The sequence below is a fragment of the Scomber japonicus genome, chromosome 21 (assembly GCF_027409825.1).
Source record: "Scomber japonicus isolate fScoJap1 chromosome 21, fScoJap1.pri, whole genome shotgun sequence".
NCBI lineage: Eukaryota > Metazoa > Chordata > Actinopteri > Scombriformes > Scombridae > Scomber > Scomber japonicus.
Window position 1 is genome coordinate 20885316 of NC_070598.1, and position 24355 is coordinate 20909670.

The window sequence follows — 24355 nt, forward strand, 5'->3', positions numbered from 1 at the left end:
AGTCTTGACAACTGTCTTCACAGTTAATGCACTGATGGACCAGCCAGGTCAGGAATGAGGAGGAAAGAAGGAGGAGAAGAAGACAACATCTCTCACCTAGGTGGAATCCGCTACTATAGTCAGCGTCCTCTGGTGATGAGAAGAGAAAGAAAGGAAAAAGCCAGAAGAGAGGCACAAAATCATGTTAAAAGAGAAAAGTCAGACATGACAGCACAGGCACCTAACCCTCTAAAGCACATATTGGAAAGATGAAATGTCAAATTTGTAGGAATACACATAAAATATACATATACAGTACAGGGGACAATTTGTTTTGGGTGTTATTTATGTTAATGGAGAATTAGTTTATTACATTTGACTTTGTCCAAAAATCATAGCCATTGATGTAGTGGCACTGATGTAGAAAGAAGAAAAAGGCTTCTTCTTACATTTTCTCTGAACAATCCCCATTGACATCCTTCAAATGAACATTAACATACACTCAATGTAGGTTTACACTACACTACATCTTTGGCCATTGCTTTGGATGTTCTTTGGAAGTCCATTAATAATTCAGTACTATGAGTATATTTGGCAGATGTAAGGTTACATGAAGTGTTCATGTGAGAGGATGATTCTCTAGACGACGTCCACTCTAATGAAAATGACAAGTTAGATGGTGAAATATGAAGCCTTAGACAACGCAAGAGCCAATAATCTGCTAATTCTCCGCAGTTTTTAGAGGAGAAATTCACAATGACATCTGAAGTTCCCCTTTAAGACTGATTAGCTTTGACGTGAGAAGAAAGGCCAGATGAAAACAGGAAGGATGGAGAGCAGAGGTGAGAGGTAGACCTTCCTTTACACACAAATATTATGAAGGGGAACCAGTCATAAATGGTTGTGTAGTTTTGCGTGTTGCATCACTATCAGTAAGTGACCCGTCACTAAAGGCCTATCCGATGGGAGATGTCAAACAAGCAGTACCTTCAATATCCACAGCTGTTGAGAAGCAGCGGAAGAAGCAAGGAATGGAAGTGAGTCAAAGTTAGAGAAAATGCTGGATTAACAAAAAGGATGTTGAGAGAGAGAAGAGATGAAACAATAAGAAGACACCTACCAAACTCTATAGCCACATCATCTTAGAAAAGCAAAAGAAAAGACAAACACATGACAAAAAAAGAGTTAAAATCTTAATTGTCCATATAAAACATCCAAAATTAAACTCTAGTTTAAATACTATATGCTATAGTCTTGCTTTACGTATATATATGGTACACTAGTACACAATTAGGACAATCCAAAAACAGTTGTGAGCTGAGTCAATTTTCACACAAAACTGACATTCTGTTTAATTTTGTAATGTTTGTGAAAAGTGCTCAGCTCCACTACCACACTCTACTCATATAACTATGGTCTATACAAGTCAAATTACTATTGGTTTGACAAAAAGAAAAAGAAAAAAAGACTGCACTTAGTAAGGTCCACCTACTAGCTTCTTAAAAACCTTTCAACTGCATCATACTGTCTTCAGCAGCAGATAGAGTACATGGTTTTGATTGATCCCATGTACCCATTTATCAGCTGACCAAAGTTCCATACTACTTACCATATGTCAGGCGATGACAGCGGAACTATCTCTATGACAACTAAGCAAAATTCAATCATATAGTGAAGATGAGATGCAGTTGAAAGCAGAAAAAAAATCAGTAACTACACCTTGAGTTAAGATTTTTTTCTTTCTGTCAAACTGCTATTTCCACTTTCCACAAGGAATGTTCACGCTCTATTAATTTAATACTAAATGTTTCTACTGCTTCTATTTTGATAGAACATTTATAGACATTGTTACCTAGCGACACACAGTCTGTGGTACATGTCTGTGGTGCATCCTCTGTGACTTTACAGAGAGAAAGATATTCAGATTCAATAGCCTCAAAGGGGCTACGAAAAATTGGTTCAGACCAAAATATTAAAGTGACAGGAGTGTGTTATATATTGAAGCATTATTTTTCATTTGAGCTACATTTTGAAATGGATCCAGATGTTTAAAAGTACCACCCTATAAGATGAAAAAATGGTAGCTGAGGCAGGTTTTTGTGTATGTGTGTATGTTTGGTTTTAGGATACCGTGAACATTTGGAGGCACTTACAGATGCTTCCTCCCTCGTCACGTCTTCCCATTTTGGCCAAACAAGGTTAAATAAAAGCATAAAGAACACCATCTACCGCAGTATAGAGCTTGCCTTACAGCGCTGTGTTCATCTCCCAGAGCGCACCTCAGCTCGGGGAGGTGTTACGTCACAGCCGGAGCTAATGACTAGCCAAAACAGCAGTCAGTACCGATCACTGCAAAGGTTGTTTCATGCTAGAAAAACATCAGACCTGAGAGCGGTAATTGTTTTGAAGTGTGGAGCCAAACGTGTCTGCCTTTATCTGACATCTTGTTTCACATGTTAGTGTTCACGGCAATGTTCCTACTGATGTTGCCCTCCTCCCATTTTTAACGTGACATTTTAAGTTGAACCAGCACCTAAACCACATTTTGGGAAGGATGAGAGGTAATTGCATGGGAAAGACAGAGGGGGAACATGAAAGAGGAAACAACAAGGACAATATGAGAATGATAAAGGTATCTAAAATCCTTCCAAGTGCTGCCATTAATACACTGTGGAAGGCTTTCATCTGGTGCCTATCTGCTACAGGAATGGTCTGCATTGCTTAATGGCCTTATACTCTAGCCTTGTACATTGACATTCCTAGTCTAACAAAACACCATGTGATAACGCTGTAGAATGTGGACCTATCTGAGAACGCTTAAAAGACGGATGTGTACCCTTTGCCTTTCTCACAGTGCATTTCACCCGCCTGGCCAAAGAAACATTTTGAGGGCAGTGAGAGTCAGCTGAAGTCATGCCTCTGATGTGAGAATACTGTATGTGGATGGCCAGACCTGCAGCTATGGTGGCAGCCAAGCCTATCATTTAGTAAGCATAGGGAGCCATGGCCGCCCGGATTGCGGCCGCAGACTTTCTCAGACATTCTCAGCGTGCAGTCAACCAGTCTACCACCAGTCGGCTAACCAGCCTGACTGAATACTTCATGGCCGACTCCTCTCCTGGTAAGGGACACACGCTTAGGGGTATATCACATGTCGCCCACATACCAAAGATTCACCACAGAGGATGACAGATAGGGTGAGATGAGGGTAGCGCTGGAATGAATGGAAAGGATGGATAGCAAACAGAGAAAGATGAGCACACGGTTTGCTAAAGGATAATTCCTGTTTATTTCGATTTATTTTGTGGTTTTGGCTGACACGTTGTAGTCGTCAATGAGATTTGTAAGACTTGGAAACATGACAACATCTCAACTAAGTCTAAAGGGGAGAGAAACACGAGCAGTCTGACAATCAGAGCGGTTGTAAACAAGCTAACGGTTTAGATTAGATTATTTAAACCAGTTTATTTGAAATTAAAACCAAAAGAACGCACAGTCAAATTGTTGGTAATAATCCCTCATTGGATAAGAAAGTTGGCCTGTAAACTGTGATGGATGTTTGCAGCAGACTGTTACGGTTTCTCTTCCAAATATGTTTGGCTAACCTGCAGGATGGTGACACTGATTGGTTGTTTGTTGGATTTTACAGTTAGGAGCCGGAGCAATTTTTGGACAACCCTTTAGATAGGCGTAAAATGGTTGGTAATTTTTGCTTTTTACATGCAGCGTGGGCCTTTTTTGGGATTCCACCTGGTTTTTGGAGCTGCGTGGCTTCTACTGTAACCACGGTCAACCATCCAGCTGTTTGTCAGTACTGCAAGACCGCTAGATAATCTCTCAGCTATCCCCTTACGAGGGAGGAAGAGACAAAGGAATGACCCCTAGTCAGCACCCTGTAAATGGGCCTGAGTTATGGGCTGATGTCACCCTCACAGCCAGCCAGCATACAGATGGCCTTCTCCTTGAACAAACTGGACGCTGTCACTTTCTCTCTTGTTCGCTATATCTCTCTCTTTTTTAAACAACCGACATGAGACCAGTGGAATTTTCCAGATGACACAGAGAGAGATCTTTGTCATGCATCTTTTGGCCTTCAAACGAAGAGATGATTATTCAAAGTCAGGATAAGGAAGTGAATGAAAGACAGAGGAGAGCTGGTCTGCATTAGAAGGCTGAGTTTATATATTATAAAAAGTTAACGGTAACTCCGCATTGCTGTGCTGACAATCGACCAATATGCAGGGACTTTTAAAGCGAGGGGAAAAAATAACAACTTGATCTGTAAAACTTTAAGGGTGGTCTCTGAACAGGTTGCCTGGGCCTAACCTTTGAGAATATAATGGAACTTTTCCCCCTGCACCCATCGCGCTTCTAAATCTACTCCCCGTGTCTGTAAGCGTTTAAAGTTGAAAAGTGAAATGGATGGATAAATCGAACACAGGGCCGGGTTCAGGGCCACTTAAGACCAATCTCGGGCGCCATTTCGAAACGGTTCAGTCATTCGCTTGGAGAGGCAGTGAGAGAAAGAGGGATAGCTCTGTAATGTATAGAGAGAGAGATGTAGAGAGACCCCAAGGTGAGCGATAAGTGTGTCCACGTGTTTGGCAGACTGCGAAGCAAACCAAACAATCAGACAGCGGAGAGGTTTGCATGTCAGACAGGAACAGACATACTGTAAGAAAGCCCAGAGAGCCGTCAGGATGTTCAGAGAGAGCAGATGGGGAGGCTGGAGGAGAGCCAGCTATCGATGGAGGGGAGGGGGCTGGGGAGGGGGCGTAAAAGGAGAGGAGGAAGGTAGGCCATTTTGACACTATAGATGTAAAATAGTTGATCTAACCCCTGTAGCCGATTAATAATTGGCCTAAACAGGACATTTGATGGCACTTTAAACACCAGTTTCATAACTGAAAAATCCATCTAAAAAAGAAGCAAAAAGCAACAGTGAGGACAGGGATTATTTATATCTTGCAAATGTTAGGCGTAAATGGACACGGTTAAGCAATGTGCGCCGCAGCCCCTCGCCAAGACCAATATTGTTGTAGCCGACGGAGTTCCCGGACTGGAAAGAGCGAGAGAGGGAGAGAGGGAGAGAGGGAGAGAGGGAGAGAGAGGGAGAGAGAGTGAGGGAGGAAGAGCGCGAGAGAGAGAGAGAGAGAGAGAGAAAGGGACCCCCCTCCTCAATCACCACCTCTGTCCTCCGCTTGGTAACAGTGGGGTCTCCATAGTATCCTTCAATTAGATTGTAGTTTATGGCCCCGGGGCCCAGCCAGGCCGGCCTTGTGCGGGGCCAGGATCCAAGCTTTGTCTCCCTCCATCTCTCCTGACCCAGCCACCGCTGCTCCACAGGGCCACATCTGCTACTGAATGTGACCCCATCCACTGTTTTCCCCTCCCCATCTATTCCTTTCTCCATCCATCCACGACCCCTCTTTACATTTCTGCATCCCGTCTTTTCAGTTTCTTTTACTCCCTTCACTTTTACTCATTCGACTCATTTCTTACACCCCAACTGGATCCAACATTTTTCTCTAATTAAGTCTTTTCTTTTTTTGAACGCTGTTAAAAACTTGTGTGTGTGTGTGTGCGTGTGTGTCTGTCTCAGGTTGAACAGAGAGTGAACTGTTATCATTCCCCAGTTATTCATCAAGTCCTGAGAGGGCCATGTCAAGGGACTTCCTATTACTGCCACTGCACACAGGCAAGTGCACACACATACACACACACAACTAATCCTTACAGTGTGTGTGACATTAGGAAGAAAGCATTGCTGGAGCTCAAAAGGAGACTTATGTTTCTTTGGTAGGGGCCGCAGCGAACTCTACTACATTTTACACCTGCCCTCTGTGCAGAGAGAGAAGGGGGGGGGGTACAAATCCCATAAGTCATAAGAGGAACTGGGCCATTAAAATGAAATAGTAAGGGAACAGTACAGCACTGTCTGTCGAAAACTTTTTAGCAGGCTATTTTTGGCCATCCTGCACCATGTATGCCAGTATGCGGTTGAACATAACCAGGAAATGACAACATCCATAATTCACCCGAGAGCTTGAATCTGAAGTAAAAGAGCCTAATGCTAAGTTTAGAGGTGGTCAGCGTAGCTCTGTCGGTTATTTCAGAGCTACATATTGAAAGAGTCACATTACATTAAGGGCTCACCGCCATGTTGAGGGAAACAAGTAGTCAAATGGACATGTCCGTCTCAAAGTGGTAATCTACAGTGAAAAATATGGGCAATAAGAACTAGGTTCAGGTTCAGCAGGGTCGTTGTGAGACGAGAGCAGACCTATAAAACCAATTCTGCTGAGGCTTCATGTCTTTGGGATATGCAGAGTGCATGGCGGGAGGCAAATCTGTACGTTGCAGAGGAAAACCTGTGTGTACTCATTAGGGTAAGAGATGTGGCTGTGAATATGAAGATATGTGTGACTGACAGGAGGTAGAAGGATCAAGCTAAGTAAGTAAGTTCTGCGAGGAGGCAGGATTGGGAAGGAACTACAGTAGTAAAGAACTAGTTGATACTGTATGACTTGTTTTCCGACCACACTTGAAGGGAGAGACATGGTAATTGTTTAATATGGGGATAACAGTGCACATTTTCAGAAAGTCTCTCCAGGAGGGTATTACACTCTTTTGTACATATGAAAAGTGACAGACATAGTGTAACAAATGAAAAGAAAAATCAAACCCCCTTACTTTCTCACCGCTATCATTTTCGGGACACCTGGCGTCAATGTTGGATTGTGGGTTTTGGAAAGTTCCAGTTGTTGTTGGATGCCCCATACAGACATGGGTACTTCTGTTAGACTATACCAGTGCCTTAAGTGTTGACTTTTTTCCCCCCATCTAATAAGTGATGTGAGTAAATTGCAGACTAAACTCTATTTGGGTCCCACTAAAGACCTGCAGCAGCTATTGGCAGTGTGGGTTCTTCCTCCATGCTTACAGGGAGGCACACACACACACACACACACAGTCATATTGTAATCCTCAGTCACTGAGTACGCTGGATAGCCTTCTGTTCATGCACCGGAGCTCACCATATACAAACTAAATTGCTATTTGGCAGCTGTTTGTAAATCATAATTGATGTATTTGTCATTCTAAAGCAGTTTGCCAGTAAATCTCTTACGGAGCTTTTCAGTCAGGTGCAGCAGAGAGTCCAAACAGTTGTGGTATACACAGCAGCCAGAGCAGGTGGGGGCTAGTCTCCAGAGGCCAGGGTTGTATAGACTTCTACTGCATAGTCCACAGCCCTACATCTCTTACTGGTGGGAATGGAGAGGCTGAACATTGTTGTTAAATGAACATACCCGTTCCAATGAACCAGTTGCTGGCTTCTTTTTGAAAGCGGTGTCATAATTTCAACTGATTGATCGATCACTTCTTGCTAAGTGTTGACAAGACTTTGTAAATTTCTAAATTCAACATTCAAGTTACCATTTCTATTTAATCTTTTCAAATATAATCTGTAACAAGAGACACCATAAATCATAAAACAGAGACCTTGGTCATTCTGATCTTGACACCAGTAGATTATCTACTGTTTGGAATTGCATTTTACTATCGTGATACTTTTCTTTTTCACTGTATTGGTTCAAATATGACCCCATTTTCTTCTCTTCACCCTAAAACCAATGTATATATGCCATTCCTAATCATTTTTGCAGCCGTGTTTTTCCTGTGCAACCTGGTTTATGTCTTTTGTGTTAATTACGAGACACATAGCAATCTTTGATTTATAAGGGCAATCTAGCTTTAATCCCCCCATTTCCTGATCCCCTGCAACCAGGCTTGTTATATAGCACATTTCTGCTATGGCTTGGCTAGATTGGCCAGGGTTAGGGTTAGGGTTGGGGTTATTTTACAGGCTCGCATAATAAGGTACATAAATGTGTTCCACAGAGCAGCATTGAGCCTCTATCACATCTGTGGGTCTAGTATCAGATCATTAATCTATCATTAGACTCTGAGATGTGGAGAGGTGAGTAGGAAGGGTAGGCTGGCTGGTGTTTTGGCTGGAAGGTGTAAAGGCTCGGAGAGTTTTTCCAGAGGGCAAACCTCCTCTTTCCTCCCATTAAAGCTGCATGACTTAGACCACATCAACACATGGAAAGACAGAGGGGGACAGAGGCAAGTGAGTTTGGCAAGAGAGGGAAAGAGAGAGAGTGAGAGAGTGAAACATGGAGCAGACGGGAAAATAAGGAGGAAGGTAAATCCAGACACAACACTTCCTCTGATGACAGGCGTGAAGCAGTGCAACCGTACAGCGGTGGTGGCCTCAGAGTGAAGAGATGAGTGTAAATCATTCTGCAGTTGTCCTGGCTAAGGTCACTGACTTTCACTGTTTGTTAGATACTATGTCTATCCCCCTGTCTCACCTTTCCTAAGCCCACCCACCTGTTGCACTGGATAGCTGTGTCCTGGTTTGTAAGGACCTAATAGAGCTATGATAATATGTGCTTACATGATCGCCGGCTAGATGCCCTCTGGATTGGGACAGATGCAACAGGTCGCCGCAGTGCGAATCTCCTGGATGAAGAGAGAGAGGAGAATACAGAAAGAGAGGGAAAAGAGAAAGGCACAATAAAACCATCAGTTTTCATGACCGCATGGGGAATAATAAACACTCCCTGCAACGCAAGAGAGAAACCACTCTTCAATATCCACCAGCTTCATTCTTTCTGAGTGCGGTGAAAGAAAAGAAGGCAGATGAAGGAATGCAGAGGTGAAGGAAAAACATAACACTTGCTGTTGACACAACTTAAGGTTTAAATCTGAATGTTTGTGAAATGAGTGCTGTTCTCTCTCTCTCTCTCCCTCTCTTCTCTTGCTCTCCTCCCTCCCCTCTTTTTTATGCGTGTCTATTTTTCCTCCTCGGGTGCTCTTGGATGATGCCAAGAAACTGCCCCAGCCTCCCGAGCTCTGTGTTGCACATCAAGTGCGGCCGTCCGAGCGCACACTGATGTGCGATTTTCCATCCACTTGCCGTCCAAAGTGGATCGGTACCAGCGCTATCATTTTCTGTCATTACTCATTTCGGGCCAGACATTGTGCGGAAATCCAGACTATTTTGGCAGTGTGGAGTAAGAAAAAAAATTAGGAAGGGGGTTGGGGAGAAAGAGAAAAAGAGGGTGAAACTTCTGTGACTGTGACAACTGTAAAGACAGTTGGGCAAGCATTGGTAAGAAGCAAAGGTAGACAGGAAAGGTTGTTCTAGTTGGGGTTGTGCCTTACCTCTCCTGGAACTGTTTGGACGGGATTAGGCCAGCACGGGGATTGGCTTCCCCCTCATGTTTGGCTTGCCACCATGTTGCATCATCTTGGCTCATGATCTGAAGGATGGAGCCCTTCTTGAAGCCCAGTCCAGCCTCCTTACACGGGATGGCTTTGTCGTCTTTTGGGTCGTAGTCAAAGAGTGCCCTCACAAACATCTTGACATACAGGAGAGGATGGAAAGGGAAGAAAACAAAGAGCTGGATTGAAGGCACAACAGGAAAAAGCAACAGTTCACTGTAAATTACCTTTCCCTCCATTGCATGGAGTGTGAAATCTAAATCATCGTCATCATGGCAAACACAGAAGGTGCTTCACCAGAAGGTGCTCAGGGCGATTGCTCTATAAAGGTCATGGCAATCAGAAATTGAAACCTGCAACTGCTGGCCAAGTTAGTCTCTCCATGTTGTTCCATCAACACTTACAATGGTCTAAACCTTGTCACAGTCTCCCAAGTGTGGTGAGATTTAACATCTCCTGAGTCAGAGACTCCAGCTGGAAGTGCTTTGTTCCACCCGCTGACTCTCTCTAATTCTTAACAAAAACTAATATCAGTAATATTTCCACACCGTGGAACAAACCAATGACGAAAAAAAGATTGTTTTCTTTCTTTAAAGAGTTGCTCTAATTCGCTCTGGCATTGGGGGTGGGGCACACCTCATCAACACAAAGGAGGTTGGACCTTGTAGTGGAAAAATCTCTGACATCTTTTCCTGTTGGGGGCAGCAAGCTGCAACTTAAAGCACCTTGCTGCGTCTCCTGTCCAAATTGAGTGCTGTCACGATGAGTTATCACTCCTGAGACACCTCAGTACATGTGGAAAAAAGAGGGAGGGAAGAAAAGTGTATATGTGTGAGAGAGAGAAAACGTGGGAGAGGGAGGGAGAGATTAAGTTTTTCGATGTCTTACTGATTTAAGGAGTGCTTTGTGCCATGTACTGAAATTATGTTTCAGACAGAGATGTTTTGTTTGGGTCATAACTGCTGCTTTGGCTGCTAAACCCTCCATCAGAACACTCTCATACATCTACATGCTAAGATCTACTGGTTTTCCTCCCTTGGATTCATTTTTTTGGCCCTTCCATGTTCACCCACTTAGCTGCCCTTTGATACATCTAAACTATCTGATGTAAGCGCGTCAGTTATCATCATGAAGGAGTGGCTGAGTGTTTGGCACTTACAGACAACTTTTAGATGGATTCCTTAAAACAGCCAGACAGATTCTACCATTACATGATGACTAAGGATGTAAGTGGCCCACCCTGTCCTGAATGCTTCTGTTACACATGCAGGGTGGGCTGCATTGTGAGTAATGATAAACCACCTTCGACCCTGGAGCTTAAAACTGGGGACTGAATCCAGCCTCTGTCTGCTACTGATAGATGAGCCTGTGAGAAATGGTGCATCAACACCCCAGTGGGTGAGGATTATGGTATGCTGGTTGGAGTGACAGTTAAACCACCTCAAAATGGATGGCTACAAGCTGCTGTCTACTGGGGTACATGAATACGTGTACATGAATGAGGATAATCTTGTCCAACCATGCCTAGGAATCAAATCCTTTTTTGGTACCAAAAGAAATGTGTCAGTAGTGTAGAGTAAACTATCAGGCACTGTCAGCTGGCACTGACTGTATGATTAGATTTGTGGTCTTTTTTATTTCATTATCTGATCACGCAGTTTCAGATTGAAATCTTGGTTCTTTCCAATTTTAGACTGTGTTTAACTTGTACAGCTGCTTGTGTAAAGACAAGATTTAAAGTGTAACTTAATACTAAATCCACTTTTGTGTTTGAGTGAATTATATGTGTGGCTGGTTTATTATACTATGATTATGATCCCAGTTTTTTGTGTTCATTGCAACAGGTGATTGCCTTTTTCCAAAGAAAATGAAATGAGTAATGCTGTCCTGCAGTATACAAAACATTAGGGTTGTCGGTAGGTACTTTTAGGTATGAGTACTGACCTATTTACAAAGGTACTACCAAGTATCTATCCATGTTACCCCAATCAGTGCCAAATATCAGTACCCTGGAAGAGGGTCGTTGTTGGGAATTCAAATAAATATTGATACAATTCCTAAAAATCTCTCCTAGTTTACAGACACATGTGCCTAAAATTTCTCTCTGCTTTATTTGACTGTCTTGATCACTTTCAGCTGTATCAGAGATGCGTTAAGTTATTGCTTATGACAACATTTCCTGCTGCTGCTTCGTATTAAAACCCTTCCGCTGACAAATTAATGGAAATCTTTTATTGCAAAGAAAATAAATGTGTTTATCACTGAGTTCATTGGTGGTGCTATTTTTCAATAAAAACAAGTTGACACAACAAGATCTGGAAATATTTGAAGCTATTTGTTTAGCGAATCAGTTAGAAATACTGCAGAGAGGACAGTACAAGCAGAAACAGCCACAGTGATGATGTTTGATGAAGAGCTGCAGAGGACAGGCTTGTAGCACACTTTGGGCAAACAGTGCCTCTCCAAAGGGTACTCATTTTATTTTACCTTGTTTATTATTTATTATTGTTTATTTTACATTGCACAACTAAATGTTTGAAATAAATAACAAAGTTGAAATTGAGAAGTTCAGACTTATTTTTAACGACTGAAATTACATTTTTGTTATCACAGAGTGTACAGTACCAAAAAATGTACCATTGGGTACCAGTATCGGTTTCAGTTAAAACGTGAATGGTACCAATTCGCACATAAAAACTAAAATCTTCACCCCCAAAGCACAAGTCAATGTTACATTCACTGGCAGTAGAACCAGTGTTGTGCACATTACTGGAAAAATCATCAATTTCTACTAAATACTCATCAGCAAACGTTCCACATGCTGATGTATCCTTGACCAAGACTTTTAACCCCAAACTGCGCTCGATGGTTACACCAGTAAATTGCATTGTAGCTCACTGCCATTGGTGTATAAGTGTGTGTGTGAATGGTTGAATGAAAAGCGGTTTGTAAAATACTGCAAAGAATTACTAAGAAATGTGTTGCTGCCCACCACTAAGTACAACACTATTAGTAGTAAAGCATTACAGTGATTTATACCCTTCTTACCACCACTCTCATCTCTTATTCTGTCACTTTCTATTGCTAAGCTAAGCTAGCAGTTCAAACATGCAGGTTCTAAATCGCCATCTGGTGGTACACTTAGGAGGACTGGAGTGACTGTGACCCTTATCCATGTTGGCCAGTAAAAAGCTGACTGGAGTAAACATTAAAACTATCAACTATCAACAAAGGCGATGGCCAGTAATACAAACGCTTCCCGCCCTTTGAGTTAGATAGGCTGGATGAGATGTGACAGCGCTGTGAGGGCCCATGGGACAATAGTGTCAGTAGTTGTGGGGTGACCAAGAGGTCAGGGGTGCATTTTTTGGCTTGAATATGTATTTTGAATAAGTAAAGTGAGTGTGTTCAAGTTAAAACTACCTGTCATGTTGCTCTTAAATATTAGAATGTTTATATTCCTACAAGTAAGTTATTACTAAGATGGAAATTTTAGTATTGTACTGAAACTCAGGAAATGCATCGGCACTCATATTGACTTTCAAAGCATTACTAGCCCTAGTCTACAAAGGGCCTGTATTCCCTTCTCATTACTACTTTTATGACTACCCATTTTCCTTGTACATACATCATTTCTTCACTGCAGCTCAAAAACAATGTTCTGCATCCAACAAAAAGGTATCATGTTGGAACAGAGAAACTTTCCCTGTTTTTTAAGTGGATGGGTGTAACACAATCAACATAACGATTAAGCCAGAATAGGATCTACCTTTGGCTCCTTGGTTTCCGTCTCCTCCTTGATGCCGGGAACAACTTTAAAGGTAATGGCCCCTTGCGACTGTGCCTGAATATGAGGAAAGACAAGACAGATAGTATAGGTTAGGTGCAGATGGAGGGGGTGGAAACAGCAGTCATCTGCTCTGCAAATATCTCATAAAGCACCTAATCCAATGAAAGTCTTGTAATGCAAAGCACTGTTTGATTTTTCAACAATGGAAGGGTTATTAGGATTGGATGACTGTGTTTGGCAGGGACAGAGTGTGTGTGTGGGGGAAAGAGGAGGAGTGTTGAGAGCAATCATCTGTTCCGGAGGCCTTTATGTCTAAAGAAGGCCTCCAGAGTTTAAGAGACTCTCTTTCCTCTCAAGTCGTCCCCCCTGGCAGAGTCCAGGCCCATGACAGAACTCGTTTGAGGCCTGCGGCGGAGCCTGTTTGGATGAACTACATAGCATCAAACTCATCCAGAGGGACGGTGTGGCTCAATGCATGTGGTCTAAAGGCCAGGAAAGACTTGTGCTGAAAACCGAACACTGGTCTTTCTCTACAAGGATGGGAGGCACTGGGTCCTGGATGAGTTAGGGATAGTTTTTGCCATCACAAACAAGGGATGTTATTTTTGCCAAGGGAGTGGAGCTGAAACACAGGAGAAAGCCTTGGACAGCATACACACACACACACACAAACAGATGAGGCTTACCAGAATACGAATGATTTCCTCTGGTTTCTTGTCATCCACAGGGATTCCATTAACCTCTTTCAGTTCATCCCCAACATGGATCAGTCCTATGACACAACAAAAACACACACACACACAGAGTTTGCATATCTAAAATCAATCTCTATCTAAAAATATTAAAATGTTCTTATCTCGTTGACATAATTTTCTTGTGATATAACCTTAAAATCTTAATATAAGTGAGCTACTGTGTATAAGTCCAGCACTCACAAAGCTTGAGGATGTATACAGTACACCAGATTAATGTTTATCGTCATGGTGGCATTTGAGATTGGAAAAGAATCAAAACATTATTGTCAACACATGTGGAAATCTGCCTTTGGCTTCACTGTGGCAGAGCTGAAAAACAGACTGGACACAATGAATACAAAATCAAACAGAAAACATGTGGACAACATTGCAGTGTTTCTCAGTGAACTTGTCATTTGTGGTCATATTTATAGAGAGGAAAGGTATAATTTATGACAGAGAGCTGGTAGATGCCTACTTTAACACCATACACACATGGTTGAATCCACATAAGACAGAAGAAAAGAGGCGTAACTGACCACTTCTGTCCGCTGCCCCTCCTCTCATGATCCGGGCCACGAGGATAGCTCCTGTGTGTTCGTCGCGCCTTATCGTTGCTCCCTACGAAAGAAATCAAAGAGCAGAATTACCAATTGGGTGCATTGTAACTGCACTAAACTTCCAAAGGGTGGTGAGAAAGCAACCTTATTTAAAGTATAAAACGCTCAGTCTCTGCAATAGTAGCGTGAAACAGATAGGGATAAGGGGCGAGGTACTTTAGAAGGTATTAGACAAACACACAATACACAAAAACACATAAAGTCATTGAGGCACTCTCAACCCTCTTTAATATTCAATCAGAAAGGCACACAGAGAAGAGTGTAGTGTTTCATTATATATATGAAATAACAGAGTTCAGAAGTGATGCATTTAATAATAAACCCAAATAGCCGTTTCCCTTAAAACAATAGGCTTTATGTGTGCCAACCTGTCACAGCCCACCCACAAACACCACTGAGGCAGTAGCCTGGCTGGAATTTAGGATGGAGGAGAACAGCACACTGCAACAGCATGTGTGGTGTCATCCTCACTTGGGCTAGATGACCTGAACCAGACAGATGCGCTGTCTAGTCGACACGTAGTTTGCCGCGGCTGCAACTCATCCTTCCACCCATTCCTACCTGCTATTCCCATCATCCCCAAAGACTGTTTTTGTTTCTGGCATAAAGAAAGGAACGGGCTTGGAGCCTTCCTCGCCCCACTCAGCAGCCATGCTTTATTTCAACTGTCCTTAATCATTGCTGCCCAAGTTGACCATTGATGTGCAACAACAGCTCACCATGTGTCACGCTGCTCCGGTTTGTCTCATTCTCTGGCTTATCTTCCTCCAACAGGCCCAAAGTAGTTGAGGCTGCCTCCATTAATGGGGAGTGCAGGAGGAGATATCAAAAACCCCTGCTCTTCAAAGACCAAAAGGAGACTCTGTTTTGTGCCACTTCGGCAATGCCATTAGCATGTCATCTTGGTTGTTTTCACAACCTATTCACACCTAATGGTTTTCCTCCTAGATAATGGTTTCCTCAAGGCCTTTTGGGGTAGGTGTGGAGATGAAAACAGGGAAAGACATCAGTATAAGACAGTGGTAAGGTCTGCAGAGAGTAGCAGGCCTAATAGAATAATTGGGCTAATTAAAGAAACTTGAGAGGTTGCAGTAGGAGAGAAATCAGTGGAGCAGGTCAGCAAGAGGGGAAGGCACTGTCAGACCTGGTATCAGGGTTACATATAACCCCTGAGTGTGACTTAAAGCAGCTGTCTGTGATGCAATGGCCCCCAGACAGACAGAGAGGCCTTTTTGTGCATGTGTCTGAAAGAATAGCGCTCTACAGGGAAAGAGACGGACTGTGACAGACAACAGGGTGAGATGGGAAGTCTGCAGGAAATCTCACAGGAGTATTCAGACATGTGGTCATTAACTTTTTGTTTCTACTTCTTTTTCTTTCTGTCTATCCTTCTTTTGCGAACTGGCTGATGGCCAGTAGTATGATGGATGTTTTTATTGCGTCCCATGGGGTCTTTGGTGGCTGGTGGCAGTCTAAAGGCTAACTAAACAGCAGAGGCAGCCTTGGACTCAGACTCTGTAACGACAATAGGCTGTCTGCACAAACTCAACAGAGTTACTCAACACCGCATGTCTGTGGCTATCTATGGATTCTGCTCTCATATGATGAAAACAGTCGGGTCCAAATGTCTGATACCAAATTGAAAATCTCAAATATTTCCATGTAAAAATGGAAATAATCCTGGAAAGTTTTGACATGTAACATGGGGAGGAAATATCTAAGATTCTGCACTATTTCTAGGTCAGGAAAATTTGAATTGAGTTTTACCACTTCCACTAAAGGATGTGTTCGGATGACACTCTGGATGGTGGATCTGATTTACTCGTCAGAGACTAGATATATATGGTTTCCAGCAGATCGTTGCTTATTAAGTAGCACTATGACAGAGGGAAACATGGCATCAGGTCTCAGTAAAGGGGCAAGAAGAAAAAATTCAAAGCAAAAAGCAAAGAGGGCCTTCCTCAAAGTCAAATCATGGCTAGACTAAAGTTACAATAATAAAATAATAAATGATTATGTTTTGCTGTGGTAGTCTCCTGTATTAATCATGGCTGTCAACACGTTATCCATCCCCTCTGGAGGGATTTCCCTCTGGTCAACGCCTCTGGACTGACCGCATGTGTTTGTACCAGCTTCAATTGGTCCTCCTGTTTTTGTCACTGGTTACAGCAACAACTCAACAGCCTGCCTGGAACATCACCCAAAAGGATATAGTCATTTTGTGCACAAGCCAGGAGTGGCTCTGATTTAGACTGAGTAGTCCAGCGCTGTGTCTCTCTATTGTAATGTTAACCTGTGTGATAGTTAACGCTGCACCTAACTTGTGTTTTTGGTGTGTGTAATTTGGTAGGCCATGTTTACGCGTTTGAAGCACTTGTTTAGTGGTTTTGGGATCTCGATAGTAGGTTTCCCCATGTTTGTAATATTCACATTTATTACTTTGGCACAACACGTAGAGGTCTGACTGTCTACTGAACACTAGGCCCTGGGGGTGGTTGCTACCGTGTGTTTTTATTTCAGCAGGTAAGAGCAGTGCAGCCAGGCAGGCTAGTATTTCAGTTGTTTTCAGCAATAGTGAGTCAGTGGGGATCTCTTGGCTTAGGAAGCGTATGTTTGCATCTGTTAGTTTCATTGATTTGATGCCACCTGCAGCAATCTTCCTTTGTTGCTTGCCTCTGATATTTGAGGTGTTCAATGCTAGGCTCCATTTCTGTTAATTGTTTTGTGTTTAACCATTTTGCAATAAGCTTGTAATTTTCACTGCTGGTACACTTAACAATGAATGGCAGTGTTGGCCCAATCACATCAGTGTTGTGTTGAATCCTTTATCCCAAGACACCTGCAGGGTTGTAACAGGGGTCATCAGGTTTTGCAAAAACTTGTGGAGTCCATGCCAGCTCGAATGCATGTTGTCATTAGAGTAAAAGAAATACCAAATACTAAGATATTCTGAAAATTCATTTACATTTTTTCAAGATTCAACTTTCCACTCAAACTTAAGCTGATATTATCATTTGTAATGATACAATTAACATTGTATTTGAAATAAATGCAAAATATAAGTATCTTGACAAGTGGTCTCAGACTTTTGAAACATATGGCTTAAATCACATGTTGAAACCCTGATGCCATTCAGAAACACCACTTTTACAAGTTTTATTGCAAGTGGCAATGGTGATTATAGAGCTGCACATTTAGCAAGCAAAAACTAACAGTTAGGGTCATGAACCCAATTCTCTGGGCAGTGAGTAGACCATTTTATCCCCATTCAAACCACCATACTTTATTTGTTTTTACACCAGTAGAGAAACAAATTTGGTATCAGTGGACACATTTACCAACTCATTTTCTTTTTACATCTCACTGACTCTCTACTAGGAGCTATTTGAAGCTGCAGTCATTTTATAGCCTGCTGTCATTTAAAAGCCTTTATACTTGCGATTTTCATCTGACCCACTGCCCTTCAACGTGAGGGGACCACGTAGGCCAGCCAAGCAAGCAGCGAGGGAGTTGAGGATTTATAAAAGGGAGGAGGAACCTCCCTTCATAATCTGGCAAGCCCCAGTCTGAACTCAGAACTGGTACGGTAGCCAAATGAGCTCTGTCTGATAAGAAAAGCTGAGAGAAGCCAAAACGCTCCGGTGGCAACACGATCTAGCCAGCCAAGAGGGTAAGTGAAAGACCAGAGGAGTCAGGAACGAGAAGCTGACTGAACAGGGAGTTGAAGGAGGCGGATAGTGGGTGAACGAGCAGGGGATGGGGTTGACAATAAGTGTGGGTGTGAGTGAATGACTTAATGAGTGAATGAATAAAAAGGAAATATAAATAAAAAAGGACATGATGAGAGATAAAGAGAGAATGTAAGAATTTAATACTGGGAGAGGGACTGAGAGCTGCAAACAATCTGAAAGGGATACCTTTCCTGTAACTCATTTTGAAGTCTTTAACCATCACATTACGTAGACTAAATTACAGTTTTATCTCTAACAAGTTAAAATTTCCTGGCTATCACACACAGTTTTCCAATGCTAGAAACAAAAAGTGTAAAACTGTACAACAGACTAGGAAAAAGATTTCAACCCATTCAACCTTGTTATAAGAAGAAATATTATAACATACACTACCAGTCAAAGGTGTGGACAAACCTTCCCAATCTCTTAAATGAGAGAGTGTGTCCAAACTTTTGGCTGGTGCTGTACTTCATAACAACACACATATTTTTGTATCCTTTGGGACAATCCAATAACTTTCAGGGTTGCAGTTCACATCAGGGAAGGCTCTCCGGCCCACAGCAGATAGCAAATGGCAAGATGGCAAAATGTAGCAGGGAAGCGGGGGAACCGATTACCCAAACTGATCACAAACTGTTAGTACAATTAAATTCCCCTCACATATTCCTGTTTTTCTCTCACCATTCCCAAGCTCTGTACAACCCCAATTTTTCCCGATCCTTGATTATGTCCGAGTGCACGAAACTTCCCCCTTCACCTCATTACAAGCTACAGTCAGCCTTCATTCTCTCAATCCCCCAGGGGTACATCAGCCTCTCCTGGAGGCCTGACGAATGCCTTGGAACCACTGAGAGGCAGCTGGAACGAGGGGGGCAAATCCAACCTCCTGAACTCAGCATCAACTTCCCCTGTGCCTCGATACCCTGTGGGTGCTATCATCAGCATCCAGCCATGCATGGCTACTAATGAGAAGTCCCTGCTCTGTTAAACAAATACATAAACAGTCAGGCAAGAACCTAAATAAGCTGCAAGATGTGCATGTGGCGGCATACACATGGAAGAAACAAGGCAGGTAAAGACTCTTGAGCACCAAGATGGGCTTCCTGGTGTTGCAGCTAAACACTAGCAAGAACTGATGGCTAGTTTCACACCGAGCCTTCAACGCCTGTTGGCACATGGAAGCCATTTCGGGCTATTCCTTGTGCATGGAAACAGTACAGGAAGTCAGAAGGGGAATGTCTACGTATGTCAAAGCACATGCACGCATGAGTGACAGCATGTGTAGGTGTGTTTTTGTGTGCATGCAAGCGTGTCTGTGTGTGCGTTTCTGTGAGAGTGCTGCCGTGGGCTTCTACCTGAAGTCAGGCCAAACATGCCCAAGAGAAACCTCAAAAGACTGGATGATTGATGCTGGACAGTCACTAAGCCTGATGAATGGGCTACGCTATGTTAGCAATTAGAGACAAGGCGCCACTTAACCATCAAGTGGCTCAACTCTGCTATTTGCATGGAAAAAGATAGCATGGTGTGCGCACAAGATGGTGAAAACACTTTTTTTTAAATGTTGTTAGAGACTGATTCTCCCTTCCTGTTGTCAACCATTGGTGCAGTTTGCCCTCTAGATGAGCATAAAAATAGACTCTAAAGAGCAAGTTTCTCCAGAAATTAAATGTTGGAGGGTAGAAAGAGAAATGCCCAGAAATCCACAGTCAAAAATAGAGACGAGAGGGGGGTCATCTTGGACTGAGGAGGGCCTTCTAGCTGTGGTCAATTAGTCATCAGTAAGGCGATCCAAAGCCTCCACTCCTAACGTGATCAGCTCCATATGCAGCTGCTGCTCCCAGCTCTATTCCTCCATTTCTAACACATAAATGCCTCTGACTGTTATTGTTGGGCTGGCTTGAACACAACGGCTTAGTCTTCGCTGTGATGAGGAGAACTGGAGCGACACTTGTCCATATCAAGCCATCACCCCTCCCAGCGTTTGCACTGGAGCGCACATGCTGACATGGCAGCCACATTAAGTATGTGATGACAAATGGCTCACACCTCATACAGTGCAGACAAAAAAAAATCCAATAGGGATTGAAATTTGGATCTGATCATGTTTGAGAGTGTGTGTTTATTAGAAGGAATGGAATAGAAGCAATATTGTCCAGGGAACTGTCAGTGTACAGTAGTGCCATGAATCTACAGCAGATAAGATGAGTAAGACAAGCTGAATGTCTCGTTAGGTTAGCTTGGCTGGGATTAGACCAAATGAATGTCTGGCAAGCTAAATCTTTACAGGGCAATTAGAGTGCCCTCTGGCTGATGGACTGGATGGATGGCTGGATGACATGATGGAAGCTGGCTTGTACTCCGGTTGTACAGATGACGAGAGGGCTGGCCAGTTGTCTTGGCCTGGCTCATCACACGTCTCGGGGTCTAGGGCGAGCTATGTGTGGCCTGTCTAGAAAGTACCACAGTGGAACAGAAGGATCGTAGGATCTTCTTACCTCAACCGTGGCCACAACCATAGCCACTCCACGATTCCTAACCCGCCAGGGAAAACAAGCACGGGGCTCCATTTCAAACCAACGGCCCTCGGCCCGTAACGACCACTCAAAACATCGCCCCGTGAACCGAACCGAGCGCCGTGGCATTTGACAAACATTATTTCTCCTTCCAAATTGAGAGCGACAAGGGAAAACAAACGCGAGCGGCTCGGGCAAAGAGGCCGACGTGTTTTGACATGATGTCACTTAACAGCAAAAGTGTAACGGCGACAATAAACTCCTGCCGACTGCTGTGTTGACTGCTATGTTTAGAGGTATAAATACAAGTGTAGTGGAAACACATGCTGGCGTTCTTCACACCAGATGTTGACCATGGAAAAACCAAATACAAAGTGGGAATGGGCCTCCTGGACATTAAAATACAATTACCTCCAATCATATCTGGTGTTGGAGTGTGTCACTTCGTCTTACCTCACTGAGATGGCATAGTGCCCCCCACACATAACACACATGACCACTCTGAGGATATTTATGAGTTCTTACATACTTCCTCAAATACTACAGACTCCAGTCCTGCTCAGAAATGCTAAAATCATGTTATATTACTGTATTCGGTCATGATCAGAAAATTCATTTACTGTTATGGTCACCTATAAAGATTAATACAGTGCTGTAAAGCATTAAGGAATAAAGGAGCACTGATGAAAACCTGCATTACTGTCACAAAGAGGGAGAAAGAAGAAAGAAGCCGGTGAGCAATGAAAGGTGCTCAAGGTTTTATGTCAAATGATTTTTCTAGCTGATGCAACAGAGTCGCCACTGCAGACCAATTCCCTCTGGGTGACCTGTTGCATGCCTTTCCACCTGTTTTATTAAATCACTTGTGATTGCAACTAATAAAAGCTCCTCACCCCCAACCTACCTCTTTCATTCCTAGTCTGCCTCTTGCACTAAACCGGGCTCTGGTTTCCCTTTTTATTTCCTTAACCCTGGTCTTGACCTCCCGGTCGTAATTAACAAGTATACTGAGAAAAAGGAAAATTGCGGGTCATTATTATGATAATTATGGCGAGCAGGATGGATTCCAGGAGAAGCTGCCAGGTAATGTAATGCAGAGGGCCTTGTGACGGGACGGCTTACCTTCATTTGTCTTCCTCCACCCCCTCTTTAAACCTTAATGTTAGAGCAAGTCATTACCCAGTTGCTATGAAAACACACTTAGCAGCCCACCTCAGTACTTCAGACAGGTGCCGGTGAATTTGGTTGTGTGAAACTGTGTGAATCACCAAGTGCTTCTATTTGCTTCCATACTGTCCTTATGAATCACCATGTAGACTGAGCGGAATCGCCATCTCTTTGCTAGAAGCTGGACAGTGCCAGATATTTAGTCATTATGTACTGTATGTGCGTCTTGTCTGAGAGCCCTGCATGAGCTGCATGAGTGCATACAAAGAGACAGTTGTGTCATGGAGAGAGGTCCATCTCTGCTCTGGGATTGTTTAGTGTTTTCCCTGCCCTTATCCATAGTAAAGAAAACAGCACTTTCACATGTCACTTCTCATTTCCAAAGCGGGGTGGAAGTGGGGCCGCTAAGGAGCACCCGGCTTGTTGGGCAACAATGCCCGCATTCAGCCGCCGAGCCCTCTGGCTCTCGGAATGGCAAGCGGAAAAGAGCAGGAGCGCCGGGATGTGTGTCTACGTTTATGATTACACATGATGGGAGGAAGACGTTTTATTTAAGAGGGCCGTGAGATTAGGATCTGGGAAATGCCTCAGATGTGGCTTTGGAAGCCGTGCATGTTTTCACATTCACAACTCAACAGGCTGCAAGGGTGGTGTAATAGCCTTTGGACTGAGTGTAGTACAAGCACACATACGACCAAACACAGAGGCTTTCCCAGGTCTGCTTTACGCAATAATGGATTTTTTAAATGATGCTTGCATGAATGTGATGACACACATTAATCTATAAAGTGTGCTATTATAGGATTAGCCAAAAGCACACATTCTCAAGTTATTTATACAGAAACTGCTTCTCAATTACACCCCCCCCCCCCCACCACCACCACACACACACACAAAATTAATACATTAAATCTTACATTTATATACCTGTCATACACTTGATAATTATAGAAACGATAAATCAATTTTGAATACAGTATGTTGAATATGTTAATATGTTACAAGTTTTGGCATTTTGCTTTTATTAGGTGATGACAGTAGAGCTATAGACATAAAAAATGGGGACAGACAGAGGTATGACACACCACAAAGGTCCCAGGCTGGAATCAAAAAAGCTATTTTGCAAGTATACAATATGTGTCTAAACCACTAACCCTGTCTACTTGCTACTTTTTTTTTTAATAGAAGGTATTTTACTCTGGGTTTCAAATCAAATAATCCTATAAAAGGCATATAAATTACATCATCCTTTCAGCAGGTATCTGATGGCTGTAAGAAGTGCAGTAGTCAAAATCATCTTTCTGCTTAAAGGTTTCAACACAATCCAATATATACAGTAAACCTAAACTTAAAAAAAAAACATATTTCTATCAATTACATTGACAGAATACAGCATACACAGGCAAGTGGGCTAATATTCATATACATTATTGACAAATACTTGTGGTCTTGTGTGAAAAACAATTTTTAAAAATGCTAGAATGGTGACTTATTCTCATATTTCTGTGCTGTGCAAAGTAAACATTAAATGCACATCACAGCAAACTCTTAATTTATCCCTTCTGGTCCAGATATCAATCCCCTGCATTTACAGTATATAACAAATAACAGTGTATTTAAAAAAAAACACATAAAGGGAACTAAGGCCCTTTCATGTACACACATTCCACACATATAGATGGGCACCCACACTCCCACACTCCCACACACCCACACACACACACACACCAGCAGTGCTCTCCACTTGTCCTCATGTTTTCGAGTATAGTGCTCCATCTTCCTTTGCAGTGCTCCCAAGACACTGCGGCCTAATCCATCAAGTGAAAGATATATTGCTTTTAAAGCACATGGGCCTATCTGTAAAACACTAACATGTGTGCTGTCTGCTCTAATCTCATTAGCTGCTCCATTAATTCCCAGCCAATGTCATTACTTTCCCCTTGCTTTCCACTTTCTGATGTAAACAGACAATAGAAAAGTCACTTTTAAAAAAAACCCACATAGATCTATCCAGTCTCGTCCTTTGATAAAGAAACTCTCTCCAAGGTTTTAAGCCACGTTGGGGTTTATTCATTGTGTAAAACTGTCTTTGTATACATTCACACCGGCACAGTTTAAATACGTAATGATGTGGATGGTATTTAGATTCGATTGAGAAGGACACTGTCTGCAACACTGAATGAATGTGTTTGTGAAGCCTTCCAGACAAGTGGAATCAGTGCAGCCACAATCCGACTGTCCTAATTGTGTCAGAGAGGAGTAGAGGCCCGCCTGCCGCAGATGAGAAAAGCATGGCATGTCAAATTGCCAATAGCTCATTCCACCGACTGCCATTCATGGAAAACTAAGTTCGTCACAAACCGAATCGATCGCAAGACTTTCCTGTCTCGTTGCAATGATCAACTCCCTTATTAAGTAAAGAAAATCCACCGGCATCAATCATGTGCTTGGAGCTTTTACAATAATAATGTTGGACATGTCATCTACATCTGTATGTGCAACGAGTACTATAGTTCTGGAGTTG

The 24355-nt window shown here is 42.8% G+C and overlaps 1 protein-coding gene across 4 annotated transcripts in view; it reads right to left on the reverse strand.

The window, feature by feature from the left end:
* mpp7a (MAGUK p55 scaffold protein 7a) overlaps positions 1-24355 on the reverse strand; it is a 134413-nt gene that overhangs the window by 29798 nt on the left and 80260 nt on the right. For all 4 annotated transcript variants that reach the window (XM_053342657.1, XM_053342658.1, XM_053342659.1 and 1 more), the window contains exons 7-11: positions 14337-14418; positions 13750-13835; positions 13043-13117; positions 9214-9410; positions 8444-8508 (exon numbers count right to left, since the gene is read on the reverse strand). In XM_053342657.1, the coding sequence (XP_053198632.1) occupies positions 8444-8508; positions 9214-9410; positions 13043-13117; positions 13750-13835; positions 14337-14418 (505 nt within the window). The remainder of the gene's footprint in view (positions 1-8443; positions 8509-9213; positions 9411-13042; positions 13118-13749; positions 13836-14336; positions 14419-24355) is intronic.